At 39.5% G+C, this 19765-nt stretch overlaps 1 protein-coding gene across 35 annotated transcripts in view; it reads right to left on the bottom strand.

Moving 5' to 3' along the window:
• shot (dystonin-like protein short stop) overlaps positions 1-19765 on the bottom strand; it is an 888743-nt gene that overhangs the window by 550914 nt on the left and 318064 nt on the right. For 30 of the 35 annotated variants that reach the window (XM_083113144.1, XM_083113149.1, XM_083113151.1 and 27 more), the window contains exon 1: positions 6981-8138. The exons of 2 other annotated variants lie outside the window; for them this stretch is intronic. In XM_083113144.1, the coding sequence (XP_082969270.1) occupies positions 6981-7101 (121 nt within the window). In that variant the 5' untranslated portion in view covers positions 7102-8138. Of the gene's footprint in view, positions 1-6980; positions 8139-19765 lie in introns of those variants that run through there. 3 more of the 35 variants (XM_083113178.1, XM_083113182.1, XM_083113183.1) reach the window with 1 other exon arrangement.

The following is a 19765-nucleotide window of genomic DNA, read 5'->3' as shown; positions in this document are numbered from 1 at the left end:
TCCATGTTTCAGATGCTAATAAATACTTTTCACGGAACCCATAACCATATATGGAAGCCTAACCTTATTTCCGATATGCACATAATAAGCGCACCGATTCGGTCAATCTACTTTGCACGCGTCAATGTACGCACTGTATAGATTCCAATGTAGTGTTTATGTAAGGAGGTATTATGATTCAAACTGTACGGAAGTCATGACAGCCCTGGTACTCGTAGAAAAGCAGTAACTAGTACAGTCGGATACAGTGGTATTGCCATGTTTCGTCCATGCAAAGAAAATATAGTCCTGTGCCTAGCTTTAAGAAGTATATGGATTGCGAATCTACAAGGTTTTCACATTTTTGAACATCGACTTCTGTATCATTTATGGCGTTTAAGGAAAACCGCCTGCAAAATGAAATTCAAAGCTTGAAATGTAATTTTGCTACGTGAAGGGAACCAATGACACGGTCAACTGAGGATGAAGTGACGAAAAGCGAGGGGGAAAAAAGGCCTAGCAAACTAAAATTCGTCATCATGAATGTACGTGTTTTTTCCAAAAGAAATGTTCAAACTACAGTCTTGCATCATTGCTCGAAATTTGAGGCTACTAGTTGCACCAATGTGCAAAAGTGCCATGAATGGAGGGATTCTCGATCTGTGCCATATTTGCATACTACGATCAGCACCACATTACGGAGGCTGCGTATTTCCAAGAGCCATTTCATCCAAGGGCACTGCCGATCACCCACACCCAACAATCGAACAACGCAGTTAATTCTCGGTTATATTGTGAGGCTTTTGTGTTTCTCTAGCTTAACCGCAACAAGAACAACAGAACAAGAATTAATGTGAGATTAAATAAGCAGAAAGATTAATCATTACAGACTCCAAACCCGAACGTCTAGTTTCGCAGAACCAATCGAAACACTGTTGAGTTTTGTAATCAAGTTTGACAAACTTCACCTTTCATTACATATATCAAAGTTCAATGGTGAAGATTATTTTTTAATATGTACCACATTACATTAGTTTATTATCCTGCTATAAGTTCAAAAAAGAGAATACAATAGTTGTCACTGACGTTTGGTTCTGGAAATCTAATTATGACAATCAAGCTCTCAGATTTGCGCCAAAATGTTATATCTCAGTGGTGAAATGCTACTCAAGTTTCCAATCATGCCGTGCAAAGTATGCAAATTTCTAAAATGGCCCACAGCTAGTTCCTAACATAAAAGGTGCAAATTATGAAGTTTTGTTACGGTCACGGATTCAATGAGTTGTCAAGACATAGCCTGAAGCTATTTAATTAAACCTACCGTCATTCCTCAGTAATTGGATTGCTCGTTTTTTCAATGTCAGAACTGCTGGTACAATTTACTAAGCACTGATGCATGCAGCGAGTAAAAATTACTTTTTTTTAACTAGGTAGAGAGCACAAGCTGAAGAACGTAGATCCTGAAAGCGCTTCATCCAATTAGAAAGAGTTCAAGCAGACACAACATGGCTGCAAGCTAACTACGCACACATCAATAACAGAAAACAAGGAAAGTAATTTACTCATTCCACTTACAAGTCCCAACAAGTGTTTTTACAATTCTTCACCTTCCTTATGATTTAGTATGTGATAGCACAACGTGGTGCCAGATTTTTCACCGAAGCCTTCATAACCGTTACACGAGCTAATTTTAAAAGTGTGCAAGACTTTCCTCGAACCATGAAACACGCTTGCTCGCGAACAAGCTCAACACTGATGAGGTTCAATATTACCACTTGACAGACAGTATTGTAGAAATTCGTTTCCTTATACATTTTTGTCCAAAATGTATTCGACCGACATTATTCGATTGTTTCTAAGTAGATTTTTATATTACTTCGTGTAATTAGTCTTTAATTCTTCAGTGAAAGTTAAAAACTCTTCTAATTAATCTTTAAAAAAACGTTAAAATGTGCATCACAACTGCAGTGTATAAATTACACGGTATTACTAAATCAATGCTTTACTTCAAGATTTTCCAACTTACGGCAACAATGAGAAACCAAGTCTTCACAAAACCCGAAAATATGTTAATCGCAAATAATGCTTACATAAAGTACACTGCCGCTGTGAGAACGGTGTACACGAGAACTGCAAACTGTACAAAAACAGTGGAAGCAACATGAATTGTGTCAACCACACAATGGCAAAATATAGGGTAACCTTTTTGAAAGAAACTTATAAAATTATGAACGCAGTATTTACTGCTACAAAAATACTGTTATTTCAGTAACTAATCATGAAGCATCCGAACATATATAAACACACACACACACACACACACACACACGAACATGCATAGTTTTCGTATTTTCTGCGTCGATTATAGTGGGTGGACAGAGCAAAATATCGGTCAATTCTTGCCAAATTACCGGTAATTATTTTGAGTATTTTTACACAGCGTGGACAGGTTGAAACAAATTTTGATAAACAATAACATTAAATGTTTATAGCGTAACATTTGTGAAAACTTTAGATTTACATATGCAAATAACAAAAGAGTAATATTTTCCGTTGCCATAAACTTGGTACTCTTGTGTTCGTGAATGTAGCAGTCAACTAAAGAGGAAAGGACAGTGTATGAGGCAATAAATAATAAAAAAGCACAATTTATAAAAATAGCTCACATGAACCGCTACACATGCTTGCTACCGGAAGTGCTCTAAAAGAAAGTACTCCTACTGCACAGCAGCCCTTCACCTCACCTCCCCTCCCCCCTTCTCAAACAAGCACCGGTCTTCTAGTATTGACTCAAGTTTCCAAGCGACCGCATAGGAAATGTGTAATTAGGGCAAAATGAAACGAAGGACGAAAAGTGAAAAACCGGAAGAGCTACTCTTGCCTTCTTACGAATCTCTTTCAACGCGTTGGACTTATATCACAGAAATAACGTACCAAAGAATAAGCCGAAACAGGTTCCGAGCGGCGTACAGGAAATGTCAAGTATCTGCAAGCTACAGAAAGTGGCATTTTCAGTTGATAAAAACGTTAAGATCCTTCAGAATTCAACCTTGAGCTGCAACGCATGAAGACTTGGTAAATTCAGTAGCCAACGAGACGTAAATGGGCAAAGTGGACAATAAACATTCATTTCATTAACGGTCTTTTGAGCACTATTTTCCAGCATCAACAAACATTATAACGTATGCAAAAATTACCTCCTTTTCTTCACTTCACAGCAGTGGCGGCTGGCCAAGTGCAACAAGTGCAGATGTTTTCACCTAATTTTCAAATTAATATTGACATTTTTCATTTGCTTGTTAAATTAAACTATTTCCCAGCAGAACGCACACGATAATACTCAAATAACACGCCGCTCGGCGCTACGCACGTATTGAGTTCGTCCCAACCCAAGAGCAAACACCGCTAGGTTGCGGAAAACTTAGCCGGTTGTCATGGCAACGGTGACGTCACCTAGCGTTGGCCTTGAACGGGTGTCGCCTTCTAGATGAAGCAGTTCTCTCGTCGGAGAAAACATCGCATCCAGTGCTTGTGGCAAAATCTTCGCGTTCTCGCGAGATCTTGTTCCGCGTGTGTGTTTCGCGTTTCCTATCGTGTGTTGTGTTCATGTGTTGAGCTGTGGTTTCTACAATGAACCCAGTAAATGAGTTAGTGTGTAATTTGTTGCAGACAGCATTTTCCAGATGGACGGATGAAGACAAAAAAGACGTTTTAAATTGGGGGGGCACTGGCACTTACTATTTGTTTTCATTGCCTATAAATATACTTCTTCACCTGTTATTTTAGGCACGAGCCGCTACTGCTTCACAGACTGAGCAAGGAGTAAAGTAATATTCCAGTCTTGTGGAAATTCTAATGCTGCATCAGGCTCCCCCACGGAGTATAAAAAAAACAAGAGACAGACGCCACGAGCCAGGTGGTTGCAACGTCACGCTCTGGTAGGCACTGATAACTGCAGTCAGCGTCCTCAAGCGGACAGAGTGAAACTCAATTGCACATTCCTCAAACCAACGAATTATCTTTGGCAAACTTCAACTAGTGTTTCTAAAAGAATATAACATTCTCCTCAGAATAAGGGAAAGTCTAAAGTTCAGAATACCAAGGAAAGAAATATTTTGCACAGTGGGATCCACTAGTATTGCTCGGCAAATTATCCACGACTATTTTCATGAACTTTTCTCTTACATCCTACGTGTTAAACGATGGATTTTTATGTATGCTGGTGCAGAAGTTGTCAACAGCTTGTTTTCAGTTTTCCTTTAATTCTTGAAGCTCTTATTGGGGCAAATAAAGTGCACGAACATGGTAATGGACAATTTGCACAAAACCCACTGTACCACTTTAAACTGCAGGTTCTGTCCAGATAGGGCTATCTGTTCAAGCCCAACTCAATCTAGTCACAAGAAATGTGTAGAAATTATAACCAATCCTACAATTTATGTCTATCTTACGAAACTAGGACTTTGTAGGCACAGAATTGAGGACGGGAAGGGGAAGTTATTACAAACAAACGCTGCTTGATAGATTAAGATTACTTCTGGACTTATGCGCCTTCAAACGCGACAACAGCTGGAATTCGATCTACCACTTTTTAAAACGACTGTCTGCAAAATACATAAGAGTATGTTAGAACGACTCGCAGCAGTTTGCAGCGTGAAGTGGGAAGAGCGTCAACTTTACATAAAATGCACACAATCAACAAAGTGTGCAAAAAAAAGAGACAACACAAAAAGAAAAACAATTCTCAGTAAAAATGGGAAACAATTGTGCTGAACAAAAACTAGTGAAACAATGCCATGCAAACTGCTGCCGTTTTTCACTAATTACATCGCATTTAACTAACTAGTCTTCCTTCCAACAAACACGCGAAGATGCAAACTTTCTTCATTCACTGTTGAAACATTCAAACAGGGTCAACTAGACGGACTTGCGTGTCGGCAAGTCATTATGTAGTATCATGTTAATTCAACGTCTACCACGTGCGCACTAAATAAATTTAGATAAATTTAGCGTGTCACTATGAAAGCTCTTTCGCCGGAAGAGCTGAGAAAAGGGGGGGGGGTGTTATTAAGGTAGTAATCAGTTGACAGGTCTTTCTAGGCTTGTAAGTAAAATAATACATTTCAATTTGCAAGGAATGTACTGCTGTCTCACAAAAAAGAAAAATCTTTCCTGTATTTACGTTTTCATTATTATACAATTTTTATACGACCAGTTAGAAAGAAATGCCTCACTGATGCACACAAACTTACTTCAAACATCATACTCTGAAAGCATGGAAATAACTACACTTTAAAGAATTGATACTGTGCTCCCACTTATCGCTACTTGCGAGTCCTAGCACACGTGTTATCTTTCCTACTGTTGCAACAATATCCGTTCAATAACGAGTATTATCTCGTGTCAACAATTCACCAGGATGACTTCAACATAATACTTCGATCACTACACAAGCAAAGCATAACGTCTGAATAAGAATTCAGTAATTAGACGATTCTTTCGTACACTAATTTTTGCCTCGATGTAGAGGCATCCGTGCATATAGCGAAAACAACGGAACCCTTATTCAAAGTACCAAATCCTGTATCGGGGAGGATCGCGTTCGTTTCCCGGTAGGGGTTCAGTACTTCGGATCCAACATGACAGTAAGTCTAGTGACTAGTCCAAGTAAGTATACTAGATTCAAGAGGACATCATCAATATGTGGCTACTCTTAGGTATGATGCTGTTCTTTCATCAATGCAACACTCATTACTACACTACAACAAATCGTTACATCAAACTTAAACATGTTTACTCTATTTTACTACCGAGATTAGAAGGAACGCAAGGCATGGACTAATTTCAGGGTATTTCTATCCACACACAGAGAATGATGTTAATATGCCCAGTTGTCATATGCGCACCGAGAAATTTTCGTTACCCTTGACCCTCTGTACGCCCTAGAGAAAGTGAAATATCTTGCTTCGCCCAAGTGAATATAGCACCCAAAACAACTATCCACAACAGCAGCTACAATTTTACGCAGTTAGGTTAGGGTTGCTAGGTTTAGTACTAATAGTTATTTACGGCGTGTTCCTTTGCTATTTTAGTGTGCATACAAACAGTTTTTGCCAACAAAAAAACTGTGAAAGTACTCTGAAATTTCAGGTTTCAACTTATGTGAGCCATTCTTTGAGATCAAGTATCTCAGTTATTTGCATTTTCCTAACGCTGGCACTTTTATATTATGTAAAACATTGAAATCTGTCGATTAATAAAAATCGACGTAATTCTCGAGGGGGTACAGTGGGTAAAGGGCCCCGAATTTTCCATGGGAGGGATTCAACCAAATGAAAAATGTGGCAAGTATATATAGCCTATATAAAGTTCTTATTTTCATGCTACAATTTTTGTACGGGATGAATTGAAAGTCCTACAAAAGGGTACATCGATTGATAAATGCTGCTATGTCGTAACAGTGATGCTGTTATTAGAAAATGACAGAAGAATGAGAAATTTACCAATATTAAATTGTGAGAAAAAGTAATTTTCTGGGTAATGATGGCCCATGGGAGACCCCATACCACCCGCTTTTGGTGCGCCCATGCCTATTGTAGACAAACCAGGTTTTCTCAACCTAAAAATAGAAGCACTACGGTATTACTAGTTGTTTGTTGTTAGCTGATTATCAGTTATCAACATTGTCTGGGTTGATTCCAACAAGAATTACAATTCGGCGCTTTTTCACAGCAGATTACGCTTATGTTATCCGAGTCACGAAGAGTCCACTCATACAAATTTCATGTGAGTTAATGCAAGTGAAAACGACAAACACACATTCTCAACAGTCTATAAACTACTCGCTATCTCTACTTACGGTGCAGGCGGTTGAATGCATGCTCACAACTCAGGCAGGAGTTATTCCAAACATTGGCATCGGGCAGGAACACAAAAAAACATTGCAAGCTTAGAAAATAAAATTACCGTACCTAATTGTGCAATAAAGAAATCCCACAAACCTTTAAACTTTGACAGGTTTTCTTCGTAACCATGCTGGCTGGTATCGTATCCCGTAATCCCATCGTCGACGGCATCGTTGGGATCGAATCCTAGGCGATTGTAATAGGACTGCGTCGACATTTTTTATACGTCTTCACGTTGTCCACATTCGAGTTGTTACGCGTTTTGCACTTTCCTGTCTGGGCTAGCGTATGCAGTCCAGTCAAGGATGTGGTTTCCGGGTATAGCACAAACGGGGGGGGAGAGATGACGTTATGTTTGCTCACGGGATATTATCACATCAACACTTCAACGGCGAGGCTTACGTTACGTAGAGGGAGGGACCACTATTCTGGCGAGGCTATCTCAATATGACACCGTCCAGTCAGACGTCGAACGAAAGACTATCTCCAAAAAGACCTGTCGGGCCTTGGTCTCGTTCCACGCCAACACATTAAAATTCACATGTGTACAAGACTTGTCCACCTGGGTTGGGACCACGTGTTGGCGTCAGTACCGATCACACTTTTTTTTTTTTCGGGTGATCGTGTGGGAGGGGGCCCGATGGGCGGAGGGTACGAATTCGAGCAGGTGGGGGGGGGACACCAGACGCGGTCACCTTAAAAGGCGGGTAGTTCCTTTCTGCCGTATGTGGTCGGATTGGGTTGGGCTGTTCTCTTTCGTTCCCCCTCCTGCTCTACGCGAAACAAGAAAACACGCACACACGAGCAAAACCGAACGGACAGGGACCACGCGCGGTTCACGTAGGCAACGCACACGCAGGTACACACATAACAAAAGTGGCGGGGATATGGGCGAGGTTACTTGTGGCTAGGTCTAAGTGGGCGGACTAGTACTGTTTAATGACGCTGCCTCATGCCGAGCAAGTCAGTCCTGCAGCGGCGAGCATACAACAAGGGCATTTCCACACAATGAAGCCAACGTGAAGAATCACCACCTCGTTTCACAACAACCGACGCTAGCACACGAGAATTCACAACGGTTTGAGATGCACTATAGGTTCACTGTTTCTCAGCTAGTCCGTGAAATCATCGTTCTTGAACTATTCGTCACATTTCCGAGCCCTACGCGACAACAACCGGTTCATCCTGCCTACGTGTACGAAGGTCTTCTTCCTCGCGAGGGAAAGCGGACGGAAACACCGGTAACTGCTATTCTCAGACACTGAAGCCGAACTACAGCTGGGAGTTGGAGAAGGGGGGAAGCGACCGGCGCGCACTCTGTTGTGAAAGCGGATGAACTACGTCCATGCCCGGTGTGCACGAATATTTCGAAAAGAAACATTTTACTACATTATGAGCTTAAAATTGCGAAGAAATGTGGCACGATTTCTACCCTTCCTGTGTATTTTATAAGCTTTATAAATATAAAGTTGAAGAATTTATACAAAATAAAGAGCAGAAACTTGAAAAATGTTCGTCAAGAACAGTGTTTTGGTACACAAACTCACTCATCTCTAATATCATCGATACGATGTAGAATTAAGTAAGTTATTTATATCTGGCGCCAAATAAGGACAAAGAAATCAACAATAGACAATTCCTAGCAGGCCACGATTTACATACGCGACAACACCTTGCACAATTTAAGTTTTAGGAAAGTTCTGTTAGTTATATACTATATTTCAAATCTCTTTTTCTGAAATCATTTTGTTGCTCAAGGACGTATTTAGGGCGATCGAGGCGGTCATGACACCCTCCCGAAAGATCATATAACAGTGTAATATGCATAAAATATTAATCAAGAACTTTAACATATTTTTTTGTTATTCAATAAATATTTAATTCTTTATCTTCTTTATATTAATTTCCCTGACATGACAGTTGTTTTTACACAAATTTTAGCGATCTTAACTACACGTAATGATTATGTGTTATTATATCTTTATTCTTACAATCTATTTGCCTATTCATGTACTTATAACAATACAATATTAATAAGACTTCATATTATGTAAGGTAGGTAGGTAGGTAGGTAAAGTTCCCGGGGGGTTCACACACATTCTCCATTTCGGCGAGGTGATGTGATGTGATCAGCACCACGCTTTGGCCGCCTTTGCCCCCAGGTACTGGGTGAGCCCCAGAGCCGCTTTATACTGGGACAAGGCCGGAAAATATCCGACCTTAGACAACTCATGGGAATCGAACCCGAGTTTCCCGCGTGGTAGTCAGACGCCATACAAACGTTTTCCGTATAAAGGAATACCCCCTAAGCGGTAGACCTCGCCGCCCTAGTTTTTCATTTTTTTTTTTCAATTTTTATAGTTCTCGTTTTTTTTTTGTTTTTTTCATTTTTCTCATTTGGAAAAACACAAATATCCATGGCACGGTATGCCAGAGACTCGGGTTGAAGTCCTGGTCGAGCCTGCATTTTTCGCTGAAAATTTCTACGTAGTACATCTCCTGTGTGTGATAAATCAACAACAAATATTCATGTCTTACCCGGATTCAAACCGGGACCCATGGGGTTGCAGCGCGGTGCAAACCACTCCGCCACGAGGTCGACTAGTAGGATACCGCGGCTCTCTGAAATAATATGTGCAGACCTGTAAATTATATTAATTTAGACATTTGCATTATTGTTATTATTATTATTTCTGAGACACTTGGTTCGGACACCCCCCCCCCCCCACCCACAAATACATGTCTAGATACGTGCATGTTGCAGTTTTAAAATATATTTTTTCCTTCTCGCTGTAGCAATTTTGTCGTTTAGTCTAGTTTTCGTTCTTGAGTAGAGTAGAGTAGACTTAGAAATTGGAATTAGAAATTTTATTGATGGTCGAAGTTCAGCCTGTGGCTGCTCTACCACTTAAACCTCTTGTAAATGTCTATCCTGTTCTTATCTCGATTTTCAAAAGGTTGCCTCGGTAGTGCACCAACCCACACGAAATACCAACTTGTCACAAGTTTGCAACCCTGAAGTCAGTACCGACGCCATATAACAATTAGTTGCAGGGCAAATGGAGGAATATTGCGTGAAGGCGGGGTGAGCATTTGATATACTCCTAAAACACCATGCACGACGAACTAAAATTCAACATTTATATATTTTTCCAAATCTATGTAAAGATTTTACACCTTAAATGCACCATACATTAGATGAAGAAAAGAAGGGTATGTTTAAGGGTATTATCGAAGATTGGGGAGGAGAGATATACAACTTTTACATGCTAGGTCTTAATTAACATGTGGGTTCTGGGGGGGGGTACTGAATTAAATTGGGGGGGGGGCAGTGTCAAGGGATTTCTGTAGTGGAGGAGAGAGAGTTCGATTATTAAATTTTGGAGACTGTATTTAGCGATATGGTATCCACACGTTTTCGACCCCGAACTTGCCAAAGGAGAAGCTAGAAAGACTAAGAAAGTATTGGTATCTTATTAAATTAATATTCTTGAAAGTCTGCAAAGAAATGGATGTAAAGATTTTCTTGCTCGCTTCGCTCGCAGTATTGTTTTGCTAGGATGCGTGTTTGGCGCTTTAATGAGGTGAATGTGAAGTTTTTATACTACAGGGTGGCTCAAAAAGTCACTTAACACCCTCCTTATGAACATAAACATTAGCCTTGTCACTGTGAAGGACTTAATTCAATGGAAGCGTCACACTGTAAATTGCTCGCGACAACCATTCATAATGCGCAGCTCTTCGTGGATGTTTCTGATTAAAATTGTGTGCAATGGCATGCGAACTTCTCTCCCTAGACATCACTTTGATCTCGATGCATTACCGATGCGCTAAACAAATTTTAAGGCATTTTCCTAACAGCTCGAAAAGGAGCAAATTGGTACAAGAATGCAGTCATAACTTTTTACTGGTTAAAGATACGTCGAAAAAACCTTCACCATTGCATTTCTCGTTAAATTCTAGCCTGACATGATATATCATATCACCGTTCCCATTTAAAATTCTGAAGTTGAATTCAAGATGGCGGACATCAAGATGACCGCCGACCGCGCGGGTGGCAACGATTGGTCATCACCATTTCCATGTTGCGCGCTGCAGTGGCCTTGTACCGAGGGTGTTAAGTGACTTTTTGAGCCACCCTGTATAGCTGAATTACAAGACAAGCTATATTCTCGATTATGATAAACGATTATAGGGGTGGTCTTGAGTGATGGGCACCATTGTTTAGGGAGGAGGGGCAGATCAAGTTTAGCGTTAAGTAAAGCAAAGAAAAAGTTACTTTCGGTAGACACGCTGTCGTAATTAAATACTTTGTGCGGATTACGATATGGTTTGAGTTGGTGTTTTAAGTCCACTTTATGCACAGTAAGGCTAATCGGGACTGGACCTACGGTTTAAAGTGAGATCCGAACCACTTTGCCATGTGCCTCCACCCGGGACCCATTGATTACAAGGCAACGACGCTACCACTGCGCTATCGGGGAGGCCCGGATTACGATATGTTTTGAGGGCGCGAATGATATGATTTAGCGGGGGGGGAGCATGACGATTTTGAGGGGATGCGCCTCTGCCGTCTATGACATCCGAAATGCCTTGCATATTCGTTCAAGTGAACTCAGATTCGATTTGTCCGAAAAAATGTGAGGAGTACTTTTCTTCAAGTTTTCAAATGTTTTGAAAAAAACTGCAAATAGATGGCGCTAATTTTCTCTGGCAAAGATTATACTACAGTACTAACTCGTCCATGGGCATGTATACTCATACTATGGGAATGTTAATGCCATTCTACATAATCTGCAAAATTCTTATTGGCTGAAAAAAATGTCAAAGGCGAAATATTCCGTCTAACCCACTATAATAGACAATTGCATGGACGGCCAATTACGTCTTACTGACAAAATTCGAAGGATCGAGAATATCCACGTGCTCTTTTTCCTTTCATGTTTTTAAACAATTTAGGATAATTTATTGATCTTTACAAGTTGAAATTTTAACTGTAGTCTCGCATGTCTTAGAAGTAATTGAAAATTGCTCACGAAAAGCTTATTCGTGCAGAAATTCATCCCTCTTGGCTCTTGTTATTAGAAGTGATGATTGGTTTGTTTCTATTCCGTTAAAGTATCCGATTTACAATAAGATTCTAATCAAGAAGAGATAAAAATCAGATAAAATTACATAGAGATAGCGCCACATTCCTTTTCTCAGTGTTTTGTATTTGAACAATCCAGTAGCAATCTTGAGAATAGAATGTGCAGTGCGTATAGGGCTATATTGGAAAGTCTTACCACTCAAATTCTAAACCCAGTATGGTAGTTATGTTGATTCAAAAATAAAATGAATTCCGAATTCACGGCACTTCTGATCTCACACATTTGCCTACTTATACTACAGTGCGTTCAATTTAAAAGCGGTATGGAGAACAAATATACAATATACAAAATATACAAGTAAGATTTTTAAAGCAAATGTTCAAAATGATGACCTTGTTCTTGAACACACATGTTAATACGTTTTTCCATATTTCTTACAACATTATGGAGGACATCTACAGTTATACTCCTAATTTCCTCAGTGATGTGGTGCCTCGGCTCTTCTAAGGTGCGTGGATTCTGCCTGTATACTTTTTGCTTCAAAACCCCCCACAAGAAGTAGTCCGGACTTGAAAGATCTGGGGATCTGGCGGGCCACAGTCCTTTGAAATAATCCTGAGTCCAAAGAAATCTCTTAACATAACCATAGTCTCATTGGAAGTATGCGGAGTTGCAACGTCCTGCTGAAACCAGCTCTGACGTTCCTCTGGTTCCAACATTTCAACAAACTGCATTATAATGTTTTGGTAAATTTCACTATCTATTGTGTTTTTTTTTTTTAAAAAAAATGGGCCCTACCACTCACCGCCTGGATATGGCACACCAGACACCAACTTTCTGAGGGTGGGGGGGGGGGGAGTCCACGAAAAGATGGGGATTTTCAGAGCTCCATGTTCGATAATTTTGTAAAGACAAGTAACCATTCAGCTGAAACCATGCTTCATCGGAAAATAACACATAGTCCAACACAGTGATGTCATTCCCAATGAAGTCCAACCATTGACAGTAGTGTACAAGATTAGGGTAGTCAATTTGATTTAATTCTTGAAAAACTTGAATTCGATATGCATATAATTTCGACATTTTCCTCACTGCTGTATGGGCTGATCCTACAGACATTTGCGTCTCCTGGCTTAGGCGTCGTAAAGGTTTGTGGGGAGATCTTGTCATTATTTCATTAACATTAGTCACTGCCTCTTGTGTTAGTACAGTCCTCCTACGTCGGTGTTTCACGTTACGTACAGACCCTATCTCACGGACAGCAACATAACATAACGGACGACAACAAAAACAAGACTCAAATATACCTTACGTACAGCTTTTAAATTGAACGCACTGTATAAACCTTTTCTAAAAGGTTTATAGAAAAAGTTTATAGTATAGTGCCGTGAATTCGGAATTCATTTAATTTTTGAATCAAAATAACTACCATACTGGTTTTAGAATCTGAGTGCTATGGACTGGGCATAATTCAAACGTTCACATTATTTATATTACTGTAACATGTAAAATGTTTCTTACGTTATTTATATGAGGAATATCCATCCGTCTCTTGTGTATGTGAACGATGATAATTAGTTACGTCTATTTGTACCCATCTTTATATTAAAATTACATCACAACAAATAACCACATGACAGTACTATGGCATAGAATGGAACTTACAATCTTTAGAGCCAAGATTGTACACATTTATTAGCAGCGCCATCTCACAACGAAAAAACAAAATACTGTTGCCCATGGCTTGCCGTTTTCAAGCATACGAAATGCACCTGCATTTACACAAAAGGAATCCACAGGGAAGATTAAACACAATTCGCATACCATACGTGACGGATCGCTACAAGTGACATATACGTCACAAAAAGAGTTACGTAATTGACGTCGCATTGGGTTATTTCTGGTAGAAGGTCGCCTGGTTCTGCATTAGTTAAAATTCGGCGAGTATCACGGCATATGGAGTAGGTAGGCGTGCAGATATGGGCCGAATCAGCAAAGCAGAGACAAACGAGAGTGAGTAGGGGAACCGCCTCGTGACGTCAGAGTGTGACGTACATCGGTGCAGTAAGCAGGAGGTGTGCTGTATCGAACGGAATTGAAGAGATCAGATCAGGCCATATCTGGGATAGAATTGGATTTCTTCAAAATTTGTTCTAGCTTCCCCAAACCTCAAGTTCATTACCACTGCCGCAGAAGCGATGCCTGTACACTTTATGCAAAACTAGGCTAATCAAGACTGGACCTCCAGTACGCAGAGTGTTCGTGTCTATCTGGTTTCCTATTGCTTCACATTTCTACTTCTGGTCTGGATATGTACAGGGTGATCAGAATTAAAGTTTCTATGTTTTTAGAGCCCTATCGAGCCCATTCCAAGCAACGGACTGCGGTAAAACTTGGTATAGAGGCTATAGAGACCATGACATGCAGAAATCAACTAGATAAAAAAAAAATCAAGGTTTTTATTTGACTCCCCCTCGTATATAGATAATATATTTGTTTACGGTAATTACAAAGTTATTGCATTATTGATGCTTGTAGTATACGGTTGCATATATATTCAGAAGAAAACTATATTTTTCGAAGGGTCGAAAAGAGACGTCAAAGAGAAAAATGTTATTCAGAATAATTGCCTTAATGACCTCTATACGCTGCAAAAGATGGAGCAGTAAGTCGTTGCGTATGTTGTGTACACCATGTAGACGACATGAAGTGTGAGAGAGGAGTGAGTGCATGGAGGGGGAAAACGCGACTGCAAAAACCAGCCGTTTGCAGCAGTGCGGACTGCCTTTGCTCCGCCCACTCGTTTTCTCCCCTTCTCTACCATTATGCACGGCCCACTCCACAGATTCTCGAGACAGAGTGTAGATCTACTGAAGAGTTATGCAGTGTATTTACCGAAAATAAACTTGAAAGCTACCAAATGCGCTATGCACTTAAGTTGATGCGATACGTACACCCGATTTCGCCGCCAAGCAGAGTGATTCCAGTCGCTACGCGGTCCGCGTTCTAGTGGCACAATAACCAAATGAAAGCGCTGTATTTCGAGACGAGACCGTGATTTGTCCACGAGAAAAGACTTCGATACCAAACTCAAAAGGCTCTGCACGGACTTTACTCCGCCATTCAAAATAAAGCAACAATAACTTATATTCGCCCACGTCAATAAAGATGATGTTTTAATTAGGGTAATGTTTACCGGTCAATATGCTGTTTGCACCAATGTATTTAGGACGGCCTTTAAAGAACATATCAACTTCAAACATCCCCGCTTCACCTTTTACGGAATTACGACAGTCTCTTCCAGTGCTACTGGACATTTTGCATTTGGCTATGATGGCGCGCCACAAGATATTTCTTGAATTATGTTCTTGAAGGAAGACAAAACAGAGGCCGTCATGCGGCTCCTGCGACCCGTGGCTTTGAGGCATGCCGCCTCTTGCAGCAAGCTGATGAAGACTGCTTGGACTTACATGGTCCTGACCTATTGACCGATCTCTGGGGGATGTATTCATCCGACAGCTTCGAGAAGAGTACTCTGTCTGGTCCAGCAGCTGTCGGATGCTGGGAAGATCGCTGGAGTACAAAGCACGGATGAGAAATTTTCTATTAAATTGTCGCTTTCATGATGCTTTCAGTGCGCACTATGAAGGTGTCCACTCTAGGACCATGATAAAATTAGAGTATAAATCCCGGTTTTTACAAGACGAACTTTTCAATAATCCAAGCGTTCAAGATTTTTCTCTATTTCGAACTTACGCATTACTGCCTCTCACCATCCACCCACACACACACACAAAATTAACAATATAAATGATCTGTGTGATTCCAATGTATCAAAAAATTCTAAGTCAATTCAATTAAACGGTAGAGTCACTCGGGGGAATATGCCCATCGGGGTTAAATGCCCACCCCTCGCGCAACGTTAATGTTACGGCAACTCTCCGACTCTTGTTTGAAAGCGTCCTCCATGGTGAGACGAGGCAGCAGGTTTGGAGCTTGTGAGAAGAATCTGAAGCCATCCAGGGTTAATTTCATGAGGTAAGAAGACAATTTTTGAGATAATAATTTTTTGGACGTTGTTGTATTAACAGTGTGCAATAATATTCCCAAGAGAGAAAGAAACCGAATTGTATTTGGTGTAAAGATAAAGTGTCAGGGAAAATATCTGCAGAGTGAAACTGCCGCATGGTGTTCAGAGTTGCCAACCCAGTTATTCAATTTTCTGCTTGTAGCTGTGGGATGATATGCCCACAGAAATTAAGTACAATATGCCCATGGGCATTATTATGATAAGAAAGTACCACAATGTGACTGGATCCAGTGTATTCGTTGTAGTATGTGGATGAGTCCATGTGTCCAAAGTGCAACGCAAAAGTATCCCCTTCAAAACTGCTAAAATCTGATTGATTGAATTGTTGTTTAAAGTCCACTTTATGCACAGTAAGGCTAATCGGGACTGGACCTACAGTTTAAAGTGGGATCCGAACCACTTGTGCCTCCACTGGGTATCGAACCCGGGACCCCTTGATTACAAGGCAATGACGCTACCACGGCACCATCGGAAAGGCCCTGTTAAAACCTGAGAAATGAATTCGAAAACAACAGAATAAAAGAAACAGCCAACTTACTGCAAAGACCAATCATGAACTACTCGTATATACGACACCCACCTGTAAATAAAAGAAAAAAAGTACATTAGATCAGGACAGGAATCTGCAAATTACTTCCTCACAACATACGAGCAGTAAAATAAAAAGTTTATGTAACTCTGCTAACAGAATTTTTGGTACTCAATATTTAGCAATATTTTCATCATTACAAATTTAACGCAATTTCTAGTCATCGTAATAAAATATGAAGGACGAATATTTTTATGATAATGTAAAAGTTATTACACTTATTTTAAACTTAAAATGAAAATCAAAGATATTAGAATCTATGAGATGTGCAGTAATATATACTCTTGTTATTTTTCATAACTATTTTAGTTCATTAATATTGTGTACGGTACTACGAAATTGGTATTTAAACATACAATATTTAAAACCAAAGTTGCTCATAGAGGACTCTCCAAAACGTTGCTTTCAGTTTTTAAAACCTTGCTTACTTTTTACATTTTAGAACATTATTATTATTTTCAATAATTATGTCCCAAACTTTAATCTCGCACTTCTACTGATCACATAAAGGGTTTTCCCATTGAATTTAATTTCGTGATTGGAAAACACTATGCCACGCTCAAAGATTAATTGTTAATTTATAAAGAGAATTAAGAAAGTTGAAATTTTACGATTAGTTTATCCCTTTCCTTTTGCTCAATATTTCACTCCTTTTAAGATTTATTGCACTCTTTCCAGTGTCCATTTTGTTATTCCTGTGTTTATTTACAGAGTTGACGTACAACACAGATTTTCACATTTTGCACTTTCCTCAGTAACGTTTTGTGCAAGTCTCGCTTTTAACACTACGATCCCTAAAAGCAGCACTTTTCATTATGTATCGTTGCCACTGGCTCTTTGCATTGGTCTAACAGTGAACTAAAGGTTCATTTCAGTAAGTTACTCCGTCGTCACCTTGTAATCAAGGGGTCCCGGGTTCGATACCCGGTGAAGGCACATAGTGGGCATAAAGTGGACTTAAAACACAAAATAAATAAATCAATCAGTAAGCTACTCACTGAATGTAAGACCAAATAACACATTGGTCGTCCTACACAATGTAAATAAATACGTTTCCAAAAGCACAGGTGCACATGCAAAGTAAGTCCGTTCTGTACGGGTAGGGGTTGAGCGCCTCTAGAGGAGAAAACTGGAATTTCAGCCAACACAGAAAATCGAATTTGAGACGGCTAAAGTGCCCATACTGAAAGGATCGTTCTGAATTCTACCAACCTTGAAACAGCATCGAATAGAATAAGCAACCAAATCTTTTAGCACTATTTCGAGTATAAGTTCACTAATGTATGGACTATCGGATTAAAAATTATGGACACTCCAGTAGACCTACATAAAAACGAGTTACATCAAAATTTAGCCTATTCAATTCTGCATTAATCTATGGTAACCATTTTTTTTCGATATGCCTTCGACTTCTTATCGTCGTAAGAACAAAACAAGTGCAGTTTTTTTCCTTCGTGTTGCAAACGATCGGTCTTTTTGAAATTCTGTAAATATAAAACAGGTAGTTAGATCGTGATGAAATTTTAATACGGCGCAGGCAAAAAGGTTTTAAACACAATTCTTAATTATCGGATGTTTAAAAAACGGTCAAAAAACCGTTCTTAATAAATTTGGCGAAACAACTTTTTCTTAGTATTGGGTAGTCCTACAAATACAATATTGATCTTGCTTTGAAGCTCTTTGCATCTCTTTTTAAAATCCATTTTCACTGTCAATTCGCATTGTGAAACCTATTTGATGCACATTTTTATTCAACGGAGTAAATATGTACGTGGAAGTGACAACACCGTACAGAGCGATGTCCGTTGAGGAGTGATAACTTTGTGAAAATTTTGGGGGAGGGGGTTCAATCATAATTGTTCCCATGGGCGTCGCCAGAAATTTGAATAATAGCAATAATAATAATTATACAATAATAATTAAAATTTCATAATAAAACAATTGTATTCCATAATAATCATAAGAATTATTATTATTATTAATATTATTATTATACCCTTGAGGGGGCTTACTCAATCCAGCAGATGAGTGAATACCCAGCACAAGGCTTTCATTGTTTTTTTGTTTTTTTTTTAGATTTCATACAGTGTATACTGAAATGCACAATTATTATAATTTGTTATTAAATTTTAGATACCTTCAAGAAAAAGCTTTAAAAGTTAGATGGAAATTTTAGTCATAAAGTTGTTGTTGTTTGACCTTAAAACTTAATTTTTTGGAATTTTGAAAAGTGTGGAACCAGTTATTCTTCTTAAGAACTTAGCCTGGTCCATGGATTGTAACCTCAATCACGAACGTAATGCTCTACGAAACTGGAGATCCTAGGTTTGAACTCCTATCAAGGGGGATTTTCGACTTTATCGGACAGGGAATTTAAAAGTTGGAAAGGGAATTTTGGGACAATCTTAAGGGAATTTTCAGTCTTGTGACGTGGGAACAACACTGGAAAGAGGACAACAGAAGTAAAAATGGAGGGGTCGCGGGTGAGCTGTGATTCCGAGAATAAATGCGGTTTCACTCAAGTTTCAGAATTCCAAATGTATGAAAGTTCTAGCTCGATCGTTTCTACATTGTCTCCTTGCACTTTTGTGATGCTTCGAAAAAATGTTTGAAAATGTGTTACAGATTTTTGGTTTCTGAACTTCCATTAATCCAACATGTCTCGAAGTTTCTGGGGGGTTGAACCCTAGAACCCCCCCCCCCACCCTCTAAATACGGCCATGCAAAGGCAAGATGCATTGCAAGCAGTTGATTGCATCACCCACGCCTCCTTCCCTCGCTTAGGGTTCAAAAATTGGACGGTAGCTCCAACTGATTTTTCTTTTCTTGGTAGAGCAGCGATTTTACCTGTTCCAATAATGTTTAGCAAGATGCTACTGCTACACGCATATACATATGCTTACTGTTGTGAATTATCATCCTATTTGTATTGTGCAGATGAACATGTTGACTTTGTTTTGTCCTTTTGTTTTCTAAATCATAGTTTTGACCTTGCTAACTGTGATTTTTGTGACTGCTATTTGCGATTTCCGACAAATGGGGGAACAGAAAGAATAACAGTTTCTCACACATTGATTTGTCTGACATCCTGGCGCATTCTTCCTGTTCTTAG

The sequence above is a fragment of the Lepisma saccharinum genome, chromosome 27 (genome assembly GCF_977018435.1).
Source record: "Lepisma saccharinum chromosome 27, izLepSacc3.1, whole genome shotgun sequence".
Lineage (NCBI taxonomy): Eukaryota > Metazoa > Arthropoda > Insecta > Zygentoma > Lepismatidae > Lepisma > Lepisma saccharinum.
Note: the sequence above shows the minus strand (reverse complement) of the source record. Positions and strands in the feature narration are given on the sequence as shown.